General features: G+C 31.6%; 2 protein-coding genes across 2 annotated transcripts; both read right to left on the reverse strand.

Annotated features, from left to right (window-relative positions):
* Positions 1-1,528: 1,528 nt before the first annotated feature.
* On the reverse strand, positions 1,529-10,815 carry LOC146540561 (luciferin 4-monooxygenase-like). The gene is made up of 12 exons (XM_085200941.1): positions 10,679-10,815; positions 7,654-7,824; positions 6,659-6,866; positions 5,454-5,652; positions 4,993-5,115; positions 4,727-4,901; positions 4,464-4,604; positions 3,612-3,737; positions 3,140-3,223; positions 2,702-2,848; positions 2,413-2,578; positions 1,529-1,821 (listed from the first exon to the last, which is right to left on the reverse strand). The coding sequence occupies exons 2-12, from the start codon at positions 7,807-7,809 to the stop codon at positions 1,694-1,696; spliced, it is 1,653 nt and encodes a 550-aa protein (XP_085057067.1). The 5' UTR covers positions 7,810-7,824; positions 10,679-10,815; the 3' UTR covers positions 1,529-1,693.
* Positions 10,816-13,057: 2,242 nt separating this feature from the next.
* Positions 13,058-24,811, reverse strand: LOC146540562 (luciferin 4-monooxygenase-like). The gene is made up of 11 exons (XM_085202514.1): positions 24,614-24,811; positions 23,656-23,863; positions 22,558-22,756; positions 17,718-17,840; positions 17,254-17,428; positions 16,556-16,696; positions 16,094-16,225; positions 15,854-15,937; positions 15,534-15,680; positions 14,253-14,418; positions 13,058-13,347 (listed from the first exon to the last, which is right to left on the reverse strand). The coding sequence occupies exons 1-11, from the start codon at positions 24,776-24,778 to the stop codon at positions 13,220-13,222; spliced, it is 1,668 nt and encodes a 555-aa protein (XP_085058640.1). The 5' UTR covers positions 24,779-24,811; the 3' UTR covers positions 13,058-13,219.
* Positions 24,812-25,180: the final 369 nt, after the last annotated feature.

Genomic DNA, 25,180 nt, shown 5'->3' on the forward strand with positions numbered 1-25,180 from the left:
TGGGGAAACTATCGTAACACTAGGTTCCCTCTGCCTACCTTGTGCTGTGCTGGGTACAGTGTGAAGCTGGAAAAAAAAGAGAAGAATGAGAAAAATGAAGCGGCAAGTGAGCAAAGAAGTGTCTTAGCGCTAATCTCCTATTATCGACCACGCTATGGGCGTACAAGGTGCAACTCCTTTTTTACTTTTAATAAAACTACAGGTGATAAGGAATTCAGAAGATGATAATAGAATTACTTTTTCATATGTAAACTTTCTTATTTTTAGATAAGATATCATTCAAGTGCTCGACGACAGATATATAAACTCCAACTATAAGAAAATTATAATAACTCTTGGTAATCCAGCCTTGGCAGCCTTGGCCTTGGCTGTCTCCATGTCAGTTTTCGCTTAACTTATCGAATTGCGATAAAGATATTATCTATCTATTAAGGGGTTAAACCTACTGTAAAATTTACAGATGACTTTCAAAAAGTAATAGATAAGAATTCAATAAAAAAAACATTTAATGTAAAGTAAAAATCAATAATTTTCTTTTACGTTAATAACGTTTTATTTGAGTTTAAATTAAAATTTTAATAATTTTACGATCTCGTTCGTTCTTGTTTAGCGCCGAATTCTGGAACTGGACAACGGCGAGCTTTGCCTCGACACCAGAGTAAAGAAAATGGAAATATTGATTATTTCATTTTCTCGAATGGGACTCGAACCCACCTGTCGCATACTGGATCACACACATTCTCAGTCACCGATCATCATATTAGAACTAGTATTTCCCATAGACCTAGATGGGCTAAATGGTACAGGAGTATTTGTTAACAATTTTATTATTTATTTAAACAAAAAAAGAAATTGCGAATTTCCTCATATGATTTTCGTAGGCGCTTAGTAAGAAACGATAGACTTCTATAGTAAAATTTTTCTTATAATTTATTAGGGTTCGAAGAAAACTAGAAAGATTGTTAATAAAATTTGCTGTTGTTATTTGGGTGACAAAGTGTGAATGGCCGACACGGGAGGGCAGACGACGTTGACGCCTGTGTAAATTTTCATATCATTTCGATCTACTTACTACTGCGGTTGAGAACGAAGTGACGTAACGCTAGGTTCCCTCTGCCTACCCTGCTGTGTGCGGAGTACAGCGTGAAGTTGATTTTTTATTACTACTATAGTGTTTCTGTTGTTATCTGCTGTTTGTTATTAATTCATATTTTCGCTCATTCAGGTAAACGATTGGTTTATTTTAATTATTTATTTATATTTTCTTATTATTTCTATTGAAAATTAAAGATAATTTCCTAAACGTATTAAATAAACATTCAAACGGGCGAATTATAATTCAAATACAAGAAAATATATATATTTTTACACGAATGCTATAACTAAGCACCAAGGCGATAGCCGGGATATCCAGTCGCATTTATAGTCACGAGCTTGTGCTCCTACGCTGGGACTGGCCTCAAATGGATTCGAATGGACTGGAATGAGATATAAATGTAGGTCCAGAAACACGTGCAGTTAAGAAAACTAAAGAATATTTTATATTTTTTATTGAGTATATTTTTTACAATTTTTCTTATTAAATTATGAATTAAAATGCATTACATCTAAGCTTTAAAAGCCTTTTGCATAATTCGAATAATATTCACATAATACTAATTCTGGATATAATTATACATAATACAATTGAAGCTTAATCAACTCTCATACTTTTCGCAATAGCTGCCAACTTCTGTCGATTTACTTTAGATGTAGTTGTAAGGGGCATCGTCTCTAAGAAAACCACTCCACCCCTAAGTTGTTTCGAATCTGTTAACTCATCTGTAAGAATATTATAAATGACATAATTATTTTTATATACTAAAATATTTTTTAATAAAAAGATAGTCTTTATTTTGGCACCAGGGACATTCCGGTTTAAATCGAGACGACTGGGCATTTTTAATACGATAAATAATCTTGTTCTTTTATGTCCAAAAAAACATAAAAAATATGCTCATTTATTTTCTATCCTTTTAAAGAATAGATAACTAAAATAAGCAAAAGGTCAAATTGACTATAATGTAAATTTGCACATAATTCTATTATTACTTGTCATTACAAGCAACCATAAATATCTTTATTAATATATTTTATGGAGTTTTATGCTTTTTCCCACATGATATAGGATGTAGGGAGAACATAGAGTCGCAATATTCTTTTTATTTACACGCGAATTCGAGACTTACGTGTTGTTGTCAAAACTTTACATTTTTCTCTTCAGATAGGGAAATGGGAATAATAATTTTATTTGGGCGGTAATCGAATCCATAACTATAGCTTTTATAGTCAGATGCTGGACCCACTGCACCATATTCGCTTTATAATAAAAATACTAAAGATTAAATAAAAAAAGTCAGAAAAATCTTTTACCTTTTACTAAATCTTTTATATCTTGTTCACTAAGTTTGTGCCCTTTGTGTAGTACTACGAATGCTATAGGAAGATCGCCGTGTTCTTTATGAGGCACTCCTGTGACAGCCACTTCAAATACGCCGGGGTGTTTAGCTATCACACTCTCAATTTCTAAAGGTGATATCTGAAATATAGAAAAACCTATATCAATTATGTTAAAAATTAGTCAATTGTGAGTCGAACTTGTCCACCAAGGGTTTCGTACCAATTTCATGACATGACATGAAAAACAAGAAAATGAGCTAACCTGGTGGTTTCTATACTTAAGCAAAAGCTTCAATCTTTCCACGAAGTAAAAGTTGAAATGTTCATCTCGGCGTAGCATATCTCCTGTTCTAAGCCAACCTCCTTCCACCAGCACTTCTGACGTGACTTCAGGATTATTGTAGTAGCCCTGTAGTTCAATTGTTTAAGTTTAGAAAATGATGTTTAGTATCCGTTGATAGTAATAAATTATGAGTTATAGGTTGGGGTCGTGGGTTCGAATCCCACTCACCGTCGCTAATCTTGTTACCAGAGCGAAGAAATGAAAATATTAAATATTTAATTTTCTCGTTCTGGTCACGCGGCGAAGTCCGCAATGCCTTAATAATTCAGCGGAAAGTGGAGAACGAAAGTATCTTAACAAAAAATGTTTACTTTTAAGTAGATGACTCGCTCTATATTATAATTATAATCAACCCACCTTGAATATACCTGGTCCTTTAAGCCAAAGTTCTCCAGCCTCGTTAGGTTCTGTAATCTCTTTTAAAGTTTCAGGGTTCACTAACTGTAAAAGTAATACAAAGTATGTTTCAATTAACTTATGGCTTGTTTTTTTAAAAATTCCATATTATTAGAATAATGATATAAAATAGAAGAAACAACTTTCTCAAATAAACAGTATATAAAAGTAAGCAAAATAAATTGCAAAATGTAAAAATTGTTATCGAAATGGACATAAGTATTTTAAGTAATTAAAAGTTATTATAATTTTCACGAAGAGCTGAATATCGAGCTCTTCGCATCCACCCGTGGCGTACCATTGGAGAGGCCTACGTCCAGCAGTGGACGAGGACAGGCTGATGATGATGATGATGATGATGATAATTTTCATTGCTTAATAAAAATATCTCAAATATTACAGCGGTTATTGTAATATCTTAAATAATGCATACCTTATAATTTATATTACGAAGAGCTGTACCCAACGACGTCGGACGAGTTGAGTTAAAATCGAATGCTATTCCAGATATTTCACTCATACCGTAGATTACTAAAAGTTGAGTATTTGGAGATGCTACCTGAAAAGGAAACAACTTAGGTACTTATTTCAAATAAACTAAATTTATAACTTAACTAGTGGACCCGGACGCGGCTACGCCTGCTTGAACTATAAGAATATTTTCGCGTCGGACATACTCATACTATGCCGCCCGAAGGCTAGGTCATTTCGAATCAGTGACATCTCCTTAATTATTTATCAAACTTCATAAGGATGAATATCAAAATGTCGCGGTAACGGTTGCGTAGCGACGCGACGGTTGTTATTAACATGGCAGAATAAATTGCATGTCAAATTAGAAAGTACTTTAAAATATATTAGTTTATATGTGTAATGTAATATTATATAGCCTATAGCACTTCTGAAGAATGCAGCTTTTATACAAAACAAAAACATAGTAAATCAGACCAGTAGATCCAGAGATCTTAGCGTTCAAACAAACAAACAAACAAACAAACTCTTCCGCTTTATTATATTAGTATAGATAGATATTAAGGTGGTAGTGCGCAAAATTTCAGTAATTACATTTATTTTGCCTAGACATTGTTGACTAACTTTAACAAATTTTTATAGATGAATTTAATCAAAATTAGTTTAGCATTTTAATAGTGAATATATGTAGACAGATTTTTTGGAATTGTAAAATTATAAAATTATTCCTATATTTTAATACGAAGAATTGATGTCTATTCTGTGTATGGTTAGAAAAAATAATAGTAATAAACTACACAAACGAAAGTCTTACCCTAATTTCTTCGATAAGGCCAGGAAGAACAGCACTTCCTCCTGCCAAAAGGACTTCGAAGCAACTAAAATCACATTTGTCGCGTTCTCCAGCTTTAAAGAACGATGTCAACATGTTAGGACTGGCCATTGCGTATCTTGGCTGGAAAATAAAAATAATAATGTTAAAAAAATATATACAAAAGATCTAAATATCTAGATCAAATCCTTACTAGGAACTAGTTAGGAACTATATAATAATATATTATTATTTCTTATTTTAACCTTATATTTGTTAATGATGTCATACGCATGTTCTTGGGTCATAGGTAACGAAGACTGTAACCTCGTGTGTCGTATTATAGGAGAGAATACAAACTGGAATAACGCGGAGTACCACTGGATTGGAGAAAACACTATTGTCAATGGCGTTGGTGTTGGAAACTTGTCGTACATTGCCCTGTAAAAAATTATATATTATTTTAATTTTATTAATTTTCAATTATTCTATAATTATTTCAAACTATTAATCTATAATTATTAATATTTACCACATATAGGGAACAGTCACTGCAAAGTTTTTGTGAGTAACGGCCGCTGATTTAGGCAGACCAGTGGTGCCGCTCGTCGCTATCAACAACGATATGGTTTCACTAGGATCAAAATCTGATGCTCTGAAAATACCATAAAATATAAATCAATAAATATATGGTATACTAGCAATCTAAACGAGGTTTCCTGAGGTTAAAGTGATTGTCATAATATAGCAAAGTAAATTATTTCTATATAAATGGGTCATGGATGGAGTCATTCTGATTTATTAGTGGGGGTGAAAATAGTTTCACCTAAATCCATTCTATCGCCATTGAATGTGGAATAAGCCTTCATCCTCACAAATTTTCATATTTATGTAATATATCTAATATGAGTAGGATTACAATTTTAATATCCTAGCAATATTAGAAATCTATCCAATACATATATAAATATATTTGTTGTTTTAATTGCTTACTTAAAATCGTCAACTGAACCATCAGCACCATATTTGTTTAGAAAATCCGAAAAATTAATATTTTTGTCTCCATCGTTAAAAGTTACAATTCTAGATTCAAATTCTAGACCTTTCAAAGCTGTTTCAACATCGTCTTCTCTTTCTTTCTGGCAAAATATTATTTTCGGTTGATTGAATTTGAATGTGTGGTGGAGTTCGTCTAAAAGGAAATAAAATTGTTTATCATGTTATTGCCTGAAGTTCACTAATATATTTGAAATGATAACTTATTAATTATTTAATGATAACCTATTAAAAAAATAACATATTAGTTACTTATACTTATAGTGTATCAAATATCGACAGCCTTCTACTAAGTTTTATATAAAGTACTAGCTTTTATCTACGGTTTCGTCCTAGTTGTGCCACTCAACATGCAAAGCCTCCAGAGTTCGGCAGAAAATGGAGAACGGAGTGTCTTAACACTAGGTTCTCTCTGTCTCTGTGTACGGGATATAGCGTAAAGCTGAATAATAGACGTATTTATATGTTAGATATAGGTTAGACGTACGCACATTTTTTTCGCACGATAAAAAAAATAAACAGTTTTATATATATATTAATAAAGTGACGAGTAATGCCCTTGTTGATAGTATATTTATCTTATCATAGTTCTTCTTAATATATATTTTTTAGTTAACGTAAGATACAAAGAGTTATGTAACGAGATATTTGGTATAAACATGACTTTCCTCTTTCAATTGTACATCTGTTTGGCAATGACAAAGTCAAAGAATTTGATACAAAACTAGTACACATTTAATTTTTGGACGTTATATATTGCGCGAATAGCCTGCTTTTGCAAAACAACAGATTGAGATGTAAAATGCTATAGGACATTATACTATGAAAGTAGATAAAGTAAACATGGTGAGCCAGTTCCATGAAAGATGAACTGAGCTGAACTGACTCTATTCGCTAATTTCTCATTAGTGATACCGAGAGATACTGTAGTATAACAGGATCCAAGACTTCACCATTAAAGAATACATCAGCTTTAACTATTTTCGTATTGGGTGTTATGAAAATTAAATATTTATTTTCTTAATTAAAAAAAACACTTAAGTACCCTACTGGTAGTTTTGCCTAATGGAATACTGTCGTTTTCAAATACACTTACAAAAAAATATTTTTTTTCCATATTCAAGTATTTTATTTATACTTACTGACACCCAAGGTCATGTCGATGCCTGCAACACCTGCGCCTATATATAATGCTGCATACATCGGTATAGTGAGATGAACATGATTAGGAGCCATGAGGAGGACCACATCTTCATGTTTTATACCAAGCTTTCTGAAGGCCGTCGCACATTGTACGGATCTCTTTAATGTTGATTGAAAGTTTTCTTTTTCGTCTGTAGCACCATCGATCTAAAGAAGAATAATAATGAATAGAAAAATAAAGAAAAAAGAAGTAGAGAAAAATATATAGAAATAATGGAAGTTTGAGCAGCTATAGTTAAAGTAACATACAACATGTCGTGAGAATCGAAGGGTGTTTGTTCCACCTTGACGCAAGAAATTCTCAGAATTCATTCAGATTAGATGAAATACAGTCATATAGTTTACTAGTTGACTTGGGTGGCTTCGCCCGCTTGAAGTATACGAATATTTATTAAATATATTTATGAAATTATATTCAATTTAGAGGGTGAATTCTATAAAACCGTGAAACGAGTATTCAATTAAATATTTTTTTGAGTAGGAATTTCAAATCTTATAAAAATCGATGGGGATTTTAAAAAAACGATACAAATTTTTAAACACTATTTTAAATTCACCCCTGTTCAGAGGGAACATTTCCTTTTATATATATAGATACATAAAAATAACACATACGCAGGCAAAGCCGGGTATGAGTCAATAGTATTATATACATATATAATTACATTAATTGTTTATGTGTGGCAGTTGTGAGTTTGAACCTTAGTTGGAAAATTCTACCTACGATTTTTAAAATTATTTTACAGCAGCTAATTGACGAAACTTAGATTTTCCTTTTTAATATTTAAATTTAGCGTAGCGTACTTAACAGAAAATATATAAAAAATTAGGCGGAAAGTAAAACGGAGTGTCCTAACACTTGATTCTCCTCGTGATACGTGCAGGATAACGGGCTATCAAAAAAACCAGAAGAAAAAGAAAAAATAATATTCACCATCAATATAAATTCCGGATCATCCCTCAGTCCACGCAATATCAGCTTGCCCAGGTGGTGCCTGTCACTCGGTATGCCAGTCTCCGCGACCACTCTCGAGCTTAGCTCCTGCATGTACCAATGCACAGCATCACTTGTATGGTTTCTTAGTGCCATTTCTCTTTACTTAACCTATAGCAAAAAAATTTTTTAATATATATTACAGAATAAGTTTTGACATGATAATCGATCGATAAGCGAATTGAAATAACATGGCTTATTTTCCGCTTAAGCCAAGCGTGCAAGCAAGAACGCGGTACAAATGCAACTATCCATTCATTATTACTTGTAATTAAATACCGCATAGTAATTAATCTGCATGGGACTCAAGCGTGGAAACTGTGTAACTGTGACTGTTAACGTGACGGTTGTGGGTTCGATTCTCACTCTGAGGAATTATTATTAATTAATACTTTCATGTCTTCGCTTTAGGTCGGTATCTAGAAAGCGTATTTTCCATGTTTGGTATTCTATAAAAGATAATCCTTCAGAAAAATTGCCGTATATTTTGAAAATTTTAATTATTTTTAAATTTTAACCAGGAGGGCAGTTCTAGCGCAGAAACCACCAAGGGGTACAAGCGTGTAAATGTAAACGCGACAGGTTGTGAGTTCGATTCTAAGCTGGGGAAATGAAATATATACTTAATATTTTCACTTCTTTGCTCTGATGGCTAAGCGCGGCGGTAGTTCCGCCATTCAACACGCAGTGCCTTTAGAATTCAGCAGATAGTGAAAGCGGAAAGTGCAGTGTTTTAACACTAGATTTCTTCTGCTTACTCTGCTATATGCAGGACACAGCATTAAGCTAAATAATGAAGCTATACTTTAGCCCACCTGTAAGTTATTTTTGGTATACTAAGAGTCTCTAAAGTATTTATTACAAGAAAACACGCACTATGTATGCTAATAAAATATTATGCTTCTTATCTTGTTTATATTTTCATAACAGCAACTAAGATATGTTTTGCTTGTTTTCGCTATATTGTTTTCGTCATAAATCTAATTTATTTCTTTTAATATGAAAATCTTCAAAATTCTTTGTTATCTCGTGACTAAATTTAATACAAATATGATTATGTCACGTAATTTTTATTACGTGACAAGATTCTAGAATAAATCAGCTTCACGCTGTATCCCGCACACAGCACGGGAGGCAGAGTTGTCGTTCTTTATGATTGCATGATTGTTGTCATTCGTTCCGAGCGTGCCAGTTCCGCACTAATCTTTTTGATATTGTCCCGTTGAATGGAGAACACACAAAGGAGAATGTACGGCCAAAAAGACATATAATATTACGCAATACGAGAATGCACGTATGTTCATGATAACTATTTAAACAATAAACAATATTTATTTTGGGTTATAATATTCGTTTCTTTTCACTTCAAATTGTATAAAAATAATTTTGCACATTGTACATACATGTGTAATTTTATAAAATTTTAAATAAAATTATAAAAATCATTTCATCATCTATGCAATCAATAAATTGAAATCATAATTATTATTAGTTAATAAATTCTATAGACATCGTTTCGACATCCACAAATCCATAGATATATTTTTTTTAATAACTTTAAGCTTTTTTTTACTTTTTATCTTATGCCAAGAGGTTATAAGTTCGACTGTATTTCTTTATGTTTGTAATCTCAGAACTTTTGACTGGGTGAAATGATTAAGACGATTCTTTTTTAGGAAGCTCGTGCTTTCCTTGTCCCATTAATTTGGTCCATTTCTGACAATGGTATCCAAGAGAAAATCACATAAGTCTTAAATTTGCATTAAGTATATATGCGAGCGATAAATAGATGAATAAGTTTAAATCCCACCGTTACGGATTACGATGATTATTTTTTATTGGAAAGATTGATAAGATAGAGTATAAAATAAATAGATTAAATAATAGATAATAGATTAAATAATAGATAATAGATTAGGAGGGATCCGGTTGAAATTGAAGAAGTCAGTTTTATTGTTGAATTATAATAATTATTTTGTATACTTACAATTCACTATCGTATCTAATACGATTGATAATTAAAAAATCATTAACCAATATTATTAATAGCGTGTTTCTTATATACAAGCTAATGATTGTTCAAAAAAATCACACACAAACACACATATAAAAATTATTCATTAATTTCATTGCACAAATTTTAATACACATAATGCACACATTAAATAACACATTACACTGTACGTGTACACTATAATAAAATAATAATTTTTATTGTATATTTTAATTTGCAACTAAAACTATTGTAAATATTTATAAAAGTACGTCGTTTTAGCACTAACTGACGATATTTAAAAAAAACATTAATAATACTAATAAATTTTAGAAATGACTTAAAGAATATAAAATATTTTAATATAGGAAGTATCTTTATTACAACACTATCACATAAGAACTGCGACCACTTCGCAGATATTATATTTAAGATATAAATAAAAAGAATTTTTATATAAATTATATATGGATATTTTATTGATATACATATATATGTACATAGTATGTATATTTAATTACTTTAAATAAGCGTTATTTTACTAGAAATCGATGCGGAAGAAGAGGAATTATTTAATATATGACCTAGAATAACGGATATGTATTAATTTTTAAGAAATTTAAATTTACCTGTTTTAATTATAGTAAAATTTTAAGAATTTAATCAAAGTCAAGGAAACTATAAGAAACACAAGTTTAAGTTAAAATAAATCTACGTATCTATAATTCCTAATTATAAACAAAATCGCCTTCAAACTATATTAGATATATCGTTTGAAGGTGTTTTTGTCACTATTAAATATAACCAAGCACTCGAATTAATGTTTTGAAAGTGTTATTTGAAATTTTTACTAATTTTAGAATTAATATATTATATTTTTTACTAATTTTAGAATTAATATATGGTGACATTTTAGTTTTTATTTAAAATTTATTTGCGAAATTTGACTAGGAATAACAAGCTGTTACTTACGTATGAATAGCACTAGGTCTAGATAGAGTATGGCTAGACGTCACAATATAGCACTTATATGAGCTCTTCCGAATAAATAACTGTTTCGTACATCTTATCAGCACAGGCGACCCCGAGTCATTTGATTATTGTAAGATGAAATGTAGAATGTTTGTATGATGATTTTCCGTTCCTATTAAGATTCTCCATTCTCCACTGTCAAATTCTCAAGGCATTGCGTGCAGAACGGAACTCAACGCTGCGTTTTACCTCATTAACAAAGCGAGGAAATGAATATATAAACATTTCATACACCGAAATGGCAATCGAACCCATATCTTGTCGCCTTTACAGTCAATCATTTCTAAAATTTCTTTTATTTTCAATGTTTGGTTATTTGTTTTACTTACGCATATTATATTATATTATATTATATATGTATTTACGTGCATATAAGATAAGATATAAATATTATAAGCGTATATAACTGTTCATTTTTTTTTAAATCATATTGGAAATTGTTAAGCTTACACGACTTAAATTTGTAAGGATATTCTGACTTCTAATATAGTTAATGTTTTGTTTTTTTAAAACATGATTTTAGTGAACTAAATTCTCACTGGAGAAAATGATGATATATAAATATTTTCATTTATCTGCCCTGGCAACACGCGGCATTTAGTTTTAACACTTATCAAATAATGTCATGAAAAAAAAATTTTAAACGAAATGTCTCAACACTAGGTTCTTCTTGTCTATCCTGCCATTTAATATAACTTCAGGTGGTACAGAATTCAAAGTAAGAATGGAATTATTATTTGTGCATATTACAAATGATTTTTATTGTTTCTAGATAAGATATTATGAGGTACTCGACAGATATAGCGTCCACTACAAAATGCTTCTCTTACAAAATAAATAATTATTATTTTGTAAGGGTAGTGTAGTGTTATTACACTTAGTTATGCAAGTGACCTTGGCTGTCGATACCAGTATTCCGTTTAGCTTATCGAATTGCAATAAAGATATTATCTATCTATATCTAATTTAAAATTTGCTGATGACTTTCCAAAATTAACCGACAACTTAACCAAACAAGAAATATTTAATAAAGAGTGAAAAACAAACATATAATTTAAGGTTAAATAAAAAAATTATATATATACGAGGCCAGTTTTGGCGCAGGGGCACTTAGTGTGCTGCAAAATCGATTGGTTGTGGGTTCGATCCCCACTCGAGGAATGGAAATATTTATTAAAATTTATCTTTAATTTTAAAATTTCATTTCAATATAGATTCTATCTATTCAATTTAATGCAATTTAATATTAATCATAATATTTTAGACTATTATTAGAGGCATCTACGTTAATAATATTTTATCGTCATCTTATGAAATAGCAAATAAGTATTATCAGGCAACGATATAATTCTGTTATTGTACACATTTAATTTCATTAAATAAAGTAGATCTCCATTAAATAGAGCAAGAAGTTGAAAAACCTTGAAGCATTAGCAAATAGCAACACAATTATCGTTGCAAGGAAATATTGAAAGGATTGTATTAATTATAACTTATAGACTCACAATGGTTGTGCAGGCGAATTAAATCAGCGATTTTTTTCATTAAGTTCAAGACATTTAATTTGGCTAAAGGGGGACCATATAACCCTCTCTTGATTTCAAATTGTTAACTTTTTCATTTTTTATCAACTTTTGATGTTACAGCTATAGAAAGCTCCTTTGCAAATACAAATTCGCCTGATACGGTGTCTGTATATGTAATGTATAATTCGAAATTTAAGCTTTCATTTTGATATTTTTAATATCGAACTTTAATGGAAAATATGTTTTATTTATTTATTTAGGCTTGCTAGGGATTATTACATGTTAAAAATAATTTATATTACAAGTACAACGTTATATCAATAAAATGTTACCCATTTGAAAGCAAATTTACCTAAATACAATCGACACCATCTTATATCTCTTTTCGCAGGAACTTCCTTCCACGCGTCACACTACTATGGAATGGCTTACCTGCGGCAGTGTTTCCAGGTCGATATGACCAGGGTATTTTTTAAAAGCGCGTCTATCTCCACCTTAAAGGTTGGCAACGCACCTGTAACTTTCTTGGTGTGATACGGGCTCGTGGGCAGCGGTGATCACTTACCATCAGGTGATCAGTACGCTCGTTTGGCTTATCTTTTCCATAAAAGAACACTACACGTGTATACTGTGTCTGGCTTTGACAACTTAGTACTTAAAAATACAATGATACATAAAATAAATAACATAAATAATAAAATAAAAATAAAAATAAGAATACATAAAAAATATATATATTTTATTTTTTGTTATTTGATACTTCCTTTAAAAAAATATGTTACATAAATGATGATGGAAATACAATAACTCCTTACTCCTTACTCCTTACTCCTCCTTACCCATCGTTACCCACTTTCCTCGAATTTTGGAGGCATTGCATTGTTTGAACGAAATTAAATAAAAATCTTTGTTTGATTTCTCTCTTTATTTGCTTTAGATCTTTCTGTCTCGTTAATTATTCTCTTCCCACTGTCATAGCGAGTTGTTTCAATTTTAGTCTATCTATTTTGGATGTGGCTGTCGTTGGAAATTCCTTTACAAATATAACTCCTCCTCTCAACTGCTTCGTATCTGTTAACGAATCTGTAAAAATTTTATATAAATATAAGTATAATATAATTCTTTAACAAAGTAAAATATGCTTAATTAAGTTTATATATAAATATTTCTATGAACAAGCGTGTAGATGCAGAATAACAGGTAATAAAAAAAAAGTGATTATTGCAATTGAGTAAAATTTTTCATAATCTTGTGTATTTTAGACAGTTTAAATATTTACAGTGTAACTATAACTAAGTATGTGGAAATCATTTCGCACGACAGAAAATCGAAAATTAAATCGACATTGAAGTTTATTCAAATTCAAATCAACTTATAATAAGTACTTTTGAATCGTCGAATGAACATATGAACAAAAAGCTACCACCGGTTCGGAAGGCAGTTCTTCTGAGAAGAGCCGGCAAGAAACTTAATAGTTGCTCTTTTCAAAATCAATGGTACAATCTATTACATTTGCTGGCAGCTATCCTATATCTCATTCAATAGACATTAATTTCATACATGTTTGTCCTCTAAATATTCTTGAACAGTGTAATAAGCTTTACTTGTTAGATTTTTTTTTACAAATACTTTAAATTTTGGAAGTGGCAAACTTAGAATACACTGTGGAATTTTATTATAAACACGTATGCTCAGACCCATAAAAGATTTATTAACTTTTTGGAGGCGAAAACTTGGAGTAACAATCTTATTTTTTTTTCGTTCCTATCGTATGATTGTGACTATGTTTACTATAACAATGTATATTTTGTCGGACAAAGAGAATATTATAGTATATAAATTGGGAAGCAACTGTAAGAATACCTGCATTTTTGAAAACATCTCGCAGAGAATCTCTCTTAGTTTATAAATATATCTTAAGTGCAGGGTTTTATCTACAAGAACGATTGTTTGGATTTTTAATCACATTTTATCGTGTAAGTACGTACTTTTAACTAGATCTTTAATATCTAATGCAGTGACTTTAGAATTATCCTTTGCAATTACAACAGCTACTGGCAAATCTCCACATTCTTCATCAGGTATACCAGTCACCGCCACGTCTACTACGCCTGGATGCTTCATAATCACACTTTCCAGTTCTGTAGGAGATACCTGAAATGATTTAGATGTAGATTTGGTTGTTATACTATGACTTCTTTTAATTATACGAGTATACGAGGTGTGTTCAAAAAGTAAGGTGACTTTTCAAATTTGGCGGGCAACGTACTTTCGATTATCGATTTTTTTATTTTGTTATGTTGGTACACTCTTCCCGAACATCTGTACCAAGTTTCAAGTGTATAGCATTTTTTGTTTGGTTGGGAGAGGCGTAAAGGTTATAAGTGTTTTGCGTGCTCGGCGATTTCTTGCTATCGAAAAATATGGATCAAAGGATTTGCATCAAATTTTGTGTAAAAAATAAAATAAAGTGCTCCGAAACACTTAAAATGTTGACAGTGGCATACGGTGAAACTGTTCTGAGTAAAAAAAATGTTTACAAGTGGTACAAACTCTTCCAAGATGGCCGGGAAGATGCCAATGACGAGCCTCGCTCTGGACGCCCAAGCACGTCAACAACTGATGAAAACGTTCAAGCAGTGAAGAAAATTGTTCTGGAAAATCGTCGAATCACTATCAGAGAAGTTGCTGAGGATGTTGGTATATCGCTTGGCTCGTGCCATGAAATTTTTTCTAACGTTTTGGGCATGAGACGTGTGTCAGCGAAGTTTGTTCCGAAATTGCTAAAATGGCCCTGCTCACTCATCTTTGCTGGTGAGAGATTTTTTGGCCAAAAACAACACCACAATCATGCCTCAGCCACCATATTCACCGGATTTGGCCCCATGTGACTTTTTCTTGTTCCCAAAACTAAAGAGACCTATGCAAGGACGGAGATTTGCAACGATTGAAGAGATAAAGACTGCATCGCTGGAAGAGCTCAAGGCTATACCGAAAAGTGCTTATGAGAAGTGCTTTGACGATTGGAAAAACCGTTGGCATAAGTGTATTGTATCTGAGGGGGATTACTTTGAAGGGGACAACATAAATATTGATAAATAAATAAATATTTTTTCTTAAAAATACAAAGTCACCTTACTTTTTGAACACACCTCGTATAATGCGTTCATACATCTCATTAAGAAAATTATTTTCACTAAAGTGTCTTCTCTAAAGACTCGTGAGACAATGAAATTGAAAGAAACTGTTGCTAATATTTTTAATTATACCTGGTGATTTCTATACTTCAGAAGTAACTTCAAGCGACCTTCGAAGTAGAAGTTACCATATTCATCTCTGTAGACAATATCTCCTGTTTTCAACCATCCATCCTCATCGAAAGCCAGCTTAGTCATTTCTGGATTATTGTAATATCCCTAAAAGGCAAAAGACAGTTATTTAAAAATAACAATAAAATAATTTTAAATTTTATTACGATGATTACATCGTTCATTACAAGTTTAACACATGATAGAAACGAAAAATTAAGATTTTAGCTTATGTCTTCATATCAATTGTAGAAAAGTGTTATTAACTTAAATCCACTTACCTTGCTAACAGTAGGTCCTTTTACTCGCAATTCCCCAGACTTATGCGGTTGACTTATATCTTCATTTGTTTCCACATCCACAATCTAAAAAAAATTAATGAAAAAGATTTATTTTAGAACAAAAATTTTATTAAATTTTCCAAGAACTACATATGTATTTTTTAGAAAACCTAACAACTTCTCTACATTTTTTACAAAATTTACTTTTTTTATATAACATCATAAAATAATATCACTAACTTTATATTCTAAATGACATAGAGGTTTTCCAATAGAACGAGTGTTACGAGTTGAAAATGCTGGCAGGGCAGACAATCCAGATGTTTCTGTCATGCCATATCCAATTTGAATGTTTGCTTGTGGAGTTTCTCTCTACAATTAAAAAAGCATTAAGTAAAAGTTTGTTTATTATTTTTTAATCAGTGTAATTAGTATGTACATAATAAATAACTAAATTTAAGAATTCACCAAAGAACACGATTAGTGAAACAATTTTTCTTTTGGCTATTTTTATGTGGTTTATCTATTCAAAATACATAAAATTTAAAAAATTGTTTAACTTAGTTGTTCAAAATTACTTTATTAAATTATTGGAATTGTTAAAAATTGGATTTATTTATATTTAAAAAATATAAATATGTACAAAATGGGTTCAATTTTAAAGCAGAAAAATTGTGGTAATTTTAAATGACATGTACTTACCCTAACTTGTTTTATCAATTCCTCAGATACAGCACTGCCCCCTATCAGAATATGTTTGAAGGAAGAAAAATCGCCATTATTTTTCTCACTATACCTTAATAAACTTGTTATTAACGTGGAGCTTATTATAGTAAACTCTGGCTGCAAAATATAAGTTTAGGATATTAGAGATAGAGGAAAAAGACTTTATTCTATGGTTTTATTAACTTTAATAGACGTCAAATTAAGCATTAAATTTCAATCGATGTAAGGCTCAAGACTTTTCTCATGTTTTTTATTATTTCATAAATTAATGACAAAATATCTTAAATTGAGGAAGTACCCTACAAAATAAGTTTTATTTCCATTTCCTTAGGTATTTGGAGAAATGCACTACAATTAACTCGTATATAAAATTTTAAACTTCTCCGCTCAGTAGTTTCGGCTGTGCATTGTCTGACCACTCAGTAATAGAAGAGCTTTATTAAATTATCTAGATATTGAATATAAAACACAATCCTATTATCGCTTTAGATAAGCGATTCGCTAGACGGGCGCAAACCAAGGTTCGAGTCCCGCAGGGGACGCCCTTACCGCCATCGACATCCTCGCAAGCAGACACACAGTGCTTGCAAACTTTACGGGACAGAGTAACAACACAAACCTCAAATTGGAAAAAAAATCGCTTTAGATAACCGAAAATAGGTCAAGAATCGTACCTTATACTTTTTTACAAGAAAATTAACATGTTCGGGCGTTGTTGGAGCTGATGTCTGCACTCGTGTATATTTCACTATCGGTGCCATAACAAACTGAAAGACCGCCGTTATCCACTGAAGGGGCGATACGAGCAAGCAAGAATTAATTGATCCTGGAATCTTATTGTAACAATAGCTGAAAAAATATATATTGTAGGTTTCGTACGTTCTCATTTTTAGGTATTTATTTAATAAGACAAACCAAAAATATCACTGTTACAATTTAGAAAATAAAAATACTTTAGCTTTTATACGAGTATGTATACTTAGTTAGTGTATATTATATATTTATCACCTCTATATATTTTTAAGTTCTTGTAACTGTAGTTCAGTATTACTTATATTTACTTAAATATACCAATTTAAAATTACATCTAAACGAATGAGTGGATTTGTTTAATCTTTTAAACAAATTCGATACTTACAAAACGCCAGGGAAACTAATTAATATATTTTCATGGGTTAGCATAACTGATTTAGGTACTCCGGTAGATCCACTAGTTGCACCTAATATTAAGTTCGTTTCTTTTGGGTCAAAGTCTGCTGGTCTAAAATAAAAAAAATATATAAAAATCCTTCAAAGTAAAGGTAAGGATTTAAATATAAGCATCATTTTGAAGGTATACAGTATTTTTTTCCACTCTCGAGCAATGTAAGAATTTTTCTGCGGTAATTTTATTTTTACTCTAGTTCTCGGGTATACATTTTTATATCTATACTAGAGGCCCGCTCGCGGTTACACCCGCGTGAACTATGTTATTATTAATTTCTGTCTCCATGACTACGTCCTAGTGACGTCTATGCAAAATTTGAGACATCTAGCATTTGTAGTAACGAAGTTTCATACAAACTTTCGACCCCAAAAACAACTCCTTAGAAATCGAATATTACAAATTCCCGTCTTAGCGAGCACCTACGTCCTATAAATAACTCCTATGCAAAATTTGAGATTCCTAGCACATGTAGTTTCTGAGATTTCGTGATGAGTGAGTGACCTTTCGATTTTATATACATAGATATATAAAATCGAAAGGTCATTCAGTCGAAATTAATAATAACGTAGTTCACGCGGGTGAAACCGCGAGCGGGCTGCTAGTCTATATATATAAAATCGAAAGGTCACTCACTCATCACGAAATCTCAGAAACTACAAGTGCTAGGCATCTGAAATTTTGCATAGGAGCTACTTATAGGACGTAGGTGCTCGCTAAGACGAGAATTTGCAATATTCTACTTCTAAGGGATTGTTTTTGGGGTCGAAAGTTTGTATGAATCTTCATTACTACAAATGCTAGGAGTCTCAAATTTTGCATAGACGTCACTAGGACGTAGCCATAGAGACAGAAATTAATAATAACATAGTTCACGCGAGTTAACCTAGTCTAACATTGTTGTAACACATGGTTTAAATAAAAGATAATAAATATAAAACAAGCGCCCGACGGCATGTGGGCCCTTGGTAGATTTATGACTCCGAGAGAAAGTTCTTTAAAAGCATTACGAGAACCCTGCTGCACATGTTGCAGCACATGAACATTTGGATGTCGATGACAATAGGCTCGCTGATTTCCGACTTCCAGGGAATTTCATATAATAACTCCATGAGAAACAAAGCATCGTGGGAAACGAGCCAAAAGGGTGGGGACACCCGAATTTGTATTAAAGCCGACCAACCTTAAGGATAAGACGATTCCACTACCAGCACTCTTATAGTTAAGAACTAATTTTAATAATAATTGTATTTTATTTTAATAAAATAGTTTTTAAATACAAAGTTTAAGATATTTTTACTGGCGCCCATCGGTGGGGCCTAGCTAAGTGAACAAAACGCGCAATCATAAGTAATTCCGCAAAAGTTTCGCGAAGTCTCTCAAGACTATGGCTAGGCAACGAAACCAAATAAATACGTAAAAATACTGTTATCAGTGGAAGAAAATGATCAAGGAAGCTGCCGTGTCGTGTCGTGAGCATTCTGTAAGTACCAAGTAGCATTATCTTTGTCACCATTCCTTCCCATCTGAAACTCCCAACTTTTGTATAAAATAGCTATAGGAATACTAGTAGTGTTATTCACTCTCCTTCTGATAGTGAGAGTAGTGAAAGTAGCGCGAGTCAGTCGTCCTACGATTTTAGAGTCCCGTGTTTACATTAAACAATGGATCCAAAAATTTTACTTTCGTTCGTCCCTTCGTATAATGGCGATGCATTTACTTTATATAATTATATTAACTGTGCTAAGCAATGGCTACAGATAGCGGGTGGAGATACACCACAAAATATTATGTTATTATTAAGTAAATTAGAATCTAAAGCTGTTATATCAATATCTATGATAGAGCATAATTTTAAATGGAATAATATAGAATTAGCATTAAAAAGAGAATGCGGAGATAATAGAGATTTAAATACGTTATTAATAGAGTTAGCAAATGTTAGGAGAAAAGGTTTATATAAAGATTTAATATTCGAATTAAAACAAAAGTTATTTTTTATTAGAAGTAAATTATTAGATAAATATAGTGAAAAACTTTTAGTAGATGAGGTAATGGAGCCGTACATAAATACCGCCCAGAATACCTTAAGAAAAAGTTTACCGTATCATGACCAAATATATGTATCTAACTGTAATTTTAATGAAACGGCAACTAGAATATTGCAATTAGAAGCAGAAGGGAGATATGACAACATTAAACAAAAGTTTTCTAGCATTTTACCGCCGCCGCGTAATGTACATCAAAATGCGTATTCGCAATATAAACCAAACTTTAATTATAATCAAAGACAAGCTTATCCGTCTACGTCGCGATCGAATCATTTTCCGATGCGACATAATTATAATAATATTTTTTATAATAATAATAATTACAACCATAATAAAAATCAATGGACTCCGAATGCAAACAATTTTTTTACTAGGCCGCAGAATAGTTATTTTAAGCGAAATCAATATCGTCCTAATACAAATAGGATCTCGCAGGAAATGGGGGATGTTTCAATGCAATCAGCCCCTCCATTGCGTCCTGGTCAGGTCAATTTAGGGAAAGGTATTGTTGCTGAGGAAGTATTCCAGCATGAAAATAATTATGATAATATTAATTTAAATTTTCACGAAGTTGCCGACCGCGACAAAAAATCACATAGTATAGAACATGTGAAAAGTAAAGAGAATCACGTTGCAGATGCATTAAATATAATTGAAATATTTCAGACAAGTTCGGATTCATTACAATCTCATTGTAGTGAGGAAATATCGTTAGACAATACATCATGTAAAACGGACTCTACTGTAAATACAGAGTCCAATTCATTGCTTTCAGACAATAAAACATTAAGTAATACAATAGATTCATGCCAAAAAGACAGTGATAATGGCATACCAATTCACAGTTATCCACCGAAACGTTTAAGACCTGTAGTGTTTGAAAGTGCGCCTTACGAAAACGCGAAATATGAAAAAAGTATGTGGTATTTTTATATTCCACCAAATAATGAGGAAAAAGTTATTAAAAATTTTATGTTAGAATATTTAAGTAAAGAAAAATATGCATTTATAATTTCTAGTGAAGAATTATATTATAAAGTGTCAGAAGTATATAGGAAATATTTTGATCGTAGTAAGTTTAAGCCAATAAGATATACTAAGTCTTTAATAGAGATAGATAATAAAGAGAAACAATTATATTTGATTAAAGAGTGTCATTTATTAAATAATAAACATGAAGGTATTAAAAGTGTTTATAAGCAATTACGAAAAAAATATTATTTTGAAAATATGCGAAAGATTATTAAGAAATATATTTTAAATTGCAAATTATGTAGGAAACAAAAGAATTATATGAATGATAGATTGGATAAACGAATTCAGCCTCCAAAAGTATTTAAAATAGATGATAAGGTTTATTTAAAAAATTCAATGGTAGATAGGCACAAAACGAAATCAAGATTTCTGGGTCCATACAAAATCTTAAGTATAGAACCGCATAATAAATATAAAATAAGCAATGGAAAAATTTATCACGTAGAGGAACTAATTGTTTCAGAATCCTTTATACTTTCGGATATAAGTTTAAGTAATTCGACCCTTCGGAAAATGTAGTAAAACCTACTCAAATATTAGAAGGAAAGTGCTATACAATAATTATATAAGTTAGAAATAAAAATTATTATACGTAAATTAGAAAGATGTAAATCACAGATATCAAAGTATACATATTATTTTAGAACATATTAAAATAAAATTGTTTCAGTAAATACTAGATTGTATTGTAAATTTAATATGATTTTTTTATTGATAATTGTGTAAAGTAGTATATAGAAAACATGAAATATTGTACCTACTATCCAATACAACCTTCCCTGTTCCTATCCTATAATGCGAACGGTAATTATAGCATACAATGTAAATGAAATATATGATGTCGAAGATTATACTGAACTAGAACATTAATATGCAAAGGAAATATTTTATAATGAAATACTTGTGAATAGCGGAAGATGTCAAATGGAAAAAAACCATCAATGGAAAAAGAATTACAGCTAATGGAAATGGAGAATAGATGAAATTCCAACATTTAACTATGAAAATCACGACATAGTATAATATGGTTGACAACTATTATAACTATTATTATATTGATATGCCTAATTTATGTTTAAATTCTCAGATCCAGGTTTCGTTCGAAACATGTACTTCGAATTTGGAGGGGGACAGTTAACCTAGTCTAACATTGTTGTAACACATGGTTTAAATAAAAGATAATAAATATAAAACAAGCGCCCGACGGCATGTGGGCCCTTGGTAGATTTATGACTCCGAGAGAAAGTTCTTTAAAAGCATTACGAGAACCCTGCTGCACATGTTGCAGCACATGAACATTTGGATGTCGATGACAATAGGCTCGCTGATTTCCGACTTCCAGGGAATTTCATATAATAACTCCATGAGAAACAAAGCATCGTGGGAAACGAGCCAAAAGGGTGGGGACACCCGAATTTGTATTAAAGCCGACCAACCTTAAGGATAAGACGATTCCACTACCAGCACTCTTATAGTTAAGAACTAATTTTAATAATAATTGTATTTTATTTTAATAAAATAGTTTTTAAATACAAAGTTTAAGATATTTTTACTCGCGGGTGAAACTGCGAGCAGGCTGCTAGTATTTAATAAAAGTAAAACAACGGAAAAAAACTGCTTTGATTTTTAAAAATTTGATTATGTTATTTCCATGTATATTATATTAATTGAATTAACTGAGATCATACTTAAACGCTTCTACTGTGGTATCGTCTGAATGTTTGTCCAAAAATTCAGAAAAGCTCATATTATCTTTTTTCTCTCCAAACGTTACAATATGAGCTGTCATGTCCAACAGTTTCAAAGCCTCCTCGACGTTCTTCACATTGAAATTTTCACAGAATATTATTTTAGGTGCAATACATTTTAATGTGTCTTTCAGCTCATCTAAAAATACAATATTTATATATGTACATATATTTTTTCGTGTGGATGATAGTTTGGTTTACCTTATTTATCATTTATTAATTTTAGAATCATTGTATATAATGTTGTCTTAATACATGGAGGCCAGTCCTGGCGCAGGAGCAGAAAGAGTAACTGTAAACACGACTGGTTCCGGGTGCCATCCCCACTCGAGGAAATGAAATATTTATTGATTTAAATTTATTCTTTCATTTCTTCGCTCTGAATCCAGTAGAAAGTGGGTAACGGAGTGTCTTAACTAGATTCTCCATCACACTTTATCACAAATAAGTATTGGAACACTTATATACTGTATATCAGGCACTGATTTCTAGTCAACTTTTGAGTTTAACTTGCTGCTACGAATTATAAAGACTTGTAATTTGTTTGGATTAACAAGAAGGCCAAAAAAAATTAGTCCAGGATTTTACAACAACAAGGTAATTTTACTATAGATTATTTATTATAATCTATAGTAAAATGACATCTGTAAGTAGCGCAGTCTTTCGTCAATATTATAGTTCATAGAAGTCATCATCGCATCTCATGAGTTACGAAATACAACTGATTGTTTGCCAAGTTATTTTTATAAGACAGTTAACTCTAATAGTATAATTCTTAACATTTACTCATATTATTTTGATGCATCTACCAATTCATTAAGTTTCTTTTTCATAAAGATATCTTCCATAGATGATATCGTGAATGTAAACTTTCCTCTCCAGGAATATAAAGATGACAGGAATATAGGTATTTAAATCAAATTTAAATTGTAGTTAAATCATTAAGTTTAACTAAACTGAACAAGTTTAATAATATTTAGGAGTTTTTGAATTCTTTGAATTTCTTTTGGCTTCGTCCGCTTAATATATTTAACTTACATACTCCTAAATCCATATCTATTCCTGCCACGTTGAGACCCAAGTAGAAAGCAGCGTACATGGGTATACAAATGTCGAGATGGTTAGGTGCCATAATGACGACAACATCTTGGTATTTCAGTCCCATATTCCTAAAGGCTGTAGCGCATCGGACTGACCTCTCCAGGGCTGATTTAAATGTTTCCTTTTCGTCTGTTGCTCCGTCTATCTGTTAATATTAGTCTTAACTGTATTAAATTGCCGTAGAAATATTTGGACATGGTAGACCTTGACCTCCTGTCTTTGGATGTTAATGTCTAAAGTACAAATTTCTCTATACTCATATATTATGATTAAATCTTTTCTTTTCCACTTCACGTTGTATCCCGCAAATAGCAGGGTAGACAGAGGGAACCTAGTGTTCGGACATTCCGCACTTTACGCAGCGCGGGGCGCTGCGATACCTTGGCGGCTGGAGGTGGCGCAACTTAACGCCGCGCTTTGTCTTGGACACAATAGCAAAGAAATGGAAATATTTAATATTTCATTTCCTGGGTGGGAATCGAACACACAACTGTCACGTCTACAGTCATGACGTGACAGCCTTCCTAATGCATGATAACAATTAAAATGCCATTAGTAAAATCAATTTTAGTCAAGGAATGACATTAACCTAATCCTCGTTAGTTGTTATTTTAAATTAGCTAATTGTATAAAAAATTAAGAGCAATGATTTTTTTCCAAAATAAAGTAGGCCAGGTATTGGTATAAACGTATGACTGTAAATACGACAGGTTATGGGTTTGATTCCCCCTCGAGGAAAGGAAATATTAAATATTTTTATTTCTTCGCTCTGGTGGCAAAAAGTGTTGAACGGAGAGTTTTAACACTAGGTTCCCTCTGCCTACCCTGCTACATGCGGGATACAGCGTGAAGCTGATTTTTTTATATAGTATAAAATATGAAAAAGAAACGGTACCTGCATAATTAAATCTGGGGCATCTTTAAAGCTTCTGAGTATTAATTTCCCCACATGATATCTGTCACTTGCTATACCTGATTGGGCCACCACTCTTGATGCTAGTTCATGAAGATAAGACTGTATTGCGTTGGACATCATTTCAGAGATTTCTTTTTCATTCATTAAAAATAACTTCTAAAGTATTTTTTTTTAAATTATTCGAGCGTGCCAGTTGAGCACTAATCACTTCGCCAATGTCACGTTGTATTTTAAATTATTAATAATTAAAAAGTCATCAGCGTTAGAAACACATAGAGATACTGATTGCAACTATTCTAACTTATAGCTGATAATAGATCTTGGACGAGACGACGACACTCGTGTACTATCACGTAACAAATGTACTAAAAATATTAATAAAAAAACTATGTTTTAAACATACGAGTAATTTTGAATTTAAGTATATAGAAAATATTTGAAGGTAACCATATTTATTACATATATATTTTTTAGTTTCACGCATGTAGAAAGGTAGACATAAGGGAACCTGGCAACCTAGTGTTAAGCCGTTGCGTTTCTCATTAA

The sequence above is a fragment of the Heliconius melpomene genome, chromosome 2, assembly GCF_056956725.1.
Source record: "Heliconius melpomene rosina isolate 202511_hmr_F chromosome 2, ASM5695672v1, whole genome shotgun sequence".
Lineage (NCBI taxonomy): Eukaryota > Metazoa > Arthropoda > Insecta > Lepidoptera > Nymphalidae > Heliconius > Heliconius melpomene.

Excerpts from the sequence above, each read along its gene's own strand:
- LOC146540561 (XM_085200941.1), bottom strand. The coding sequence starts at position 7,809 with ATGGCACTAAGAAACCATACAAGTGATGCTGTGCATTGGTACATGCAG. Across the intron at positions 6,867-7,653 it reads ATCCGGAATTTATATTGATG|ATCGATGGTGCTACAGACGA; the intron begins GTGAATATTATT and ends ATTCTTCTTTAG. Across the intron at positions 2,579-2,701 it reads TTAAGTATAGAAACCACCAG|ATATCACCTTTAGAAATTGA; the intron begins GTTAGCTCATTT and ends TCTATATTTCAG.
- LOC146540562 (XM_085202514.1), bottom strand. The coding sequence starts at position 24,778 with ATGAATGAAAAAGAAATCTCTGAAATGATGTCCAACGCAATACAGTCT. Across the intron at positions 23,864-24,613 it reads CCCCAGATTTAATTATGCAG|ATAGACGGAGCAACAGACGA; the intron begins GTACCGTTTCTT and ends TAATATTAACAG. Across the intron at positions 17,841-22,557 it reads ACCACAGTAGAAGCGTTTAA|ACCAGCAGACTTTGACCCAA; the intron begins GTATGATCTCAG and ends TTTTTATTTTAG.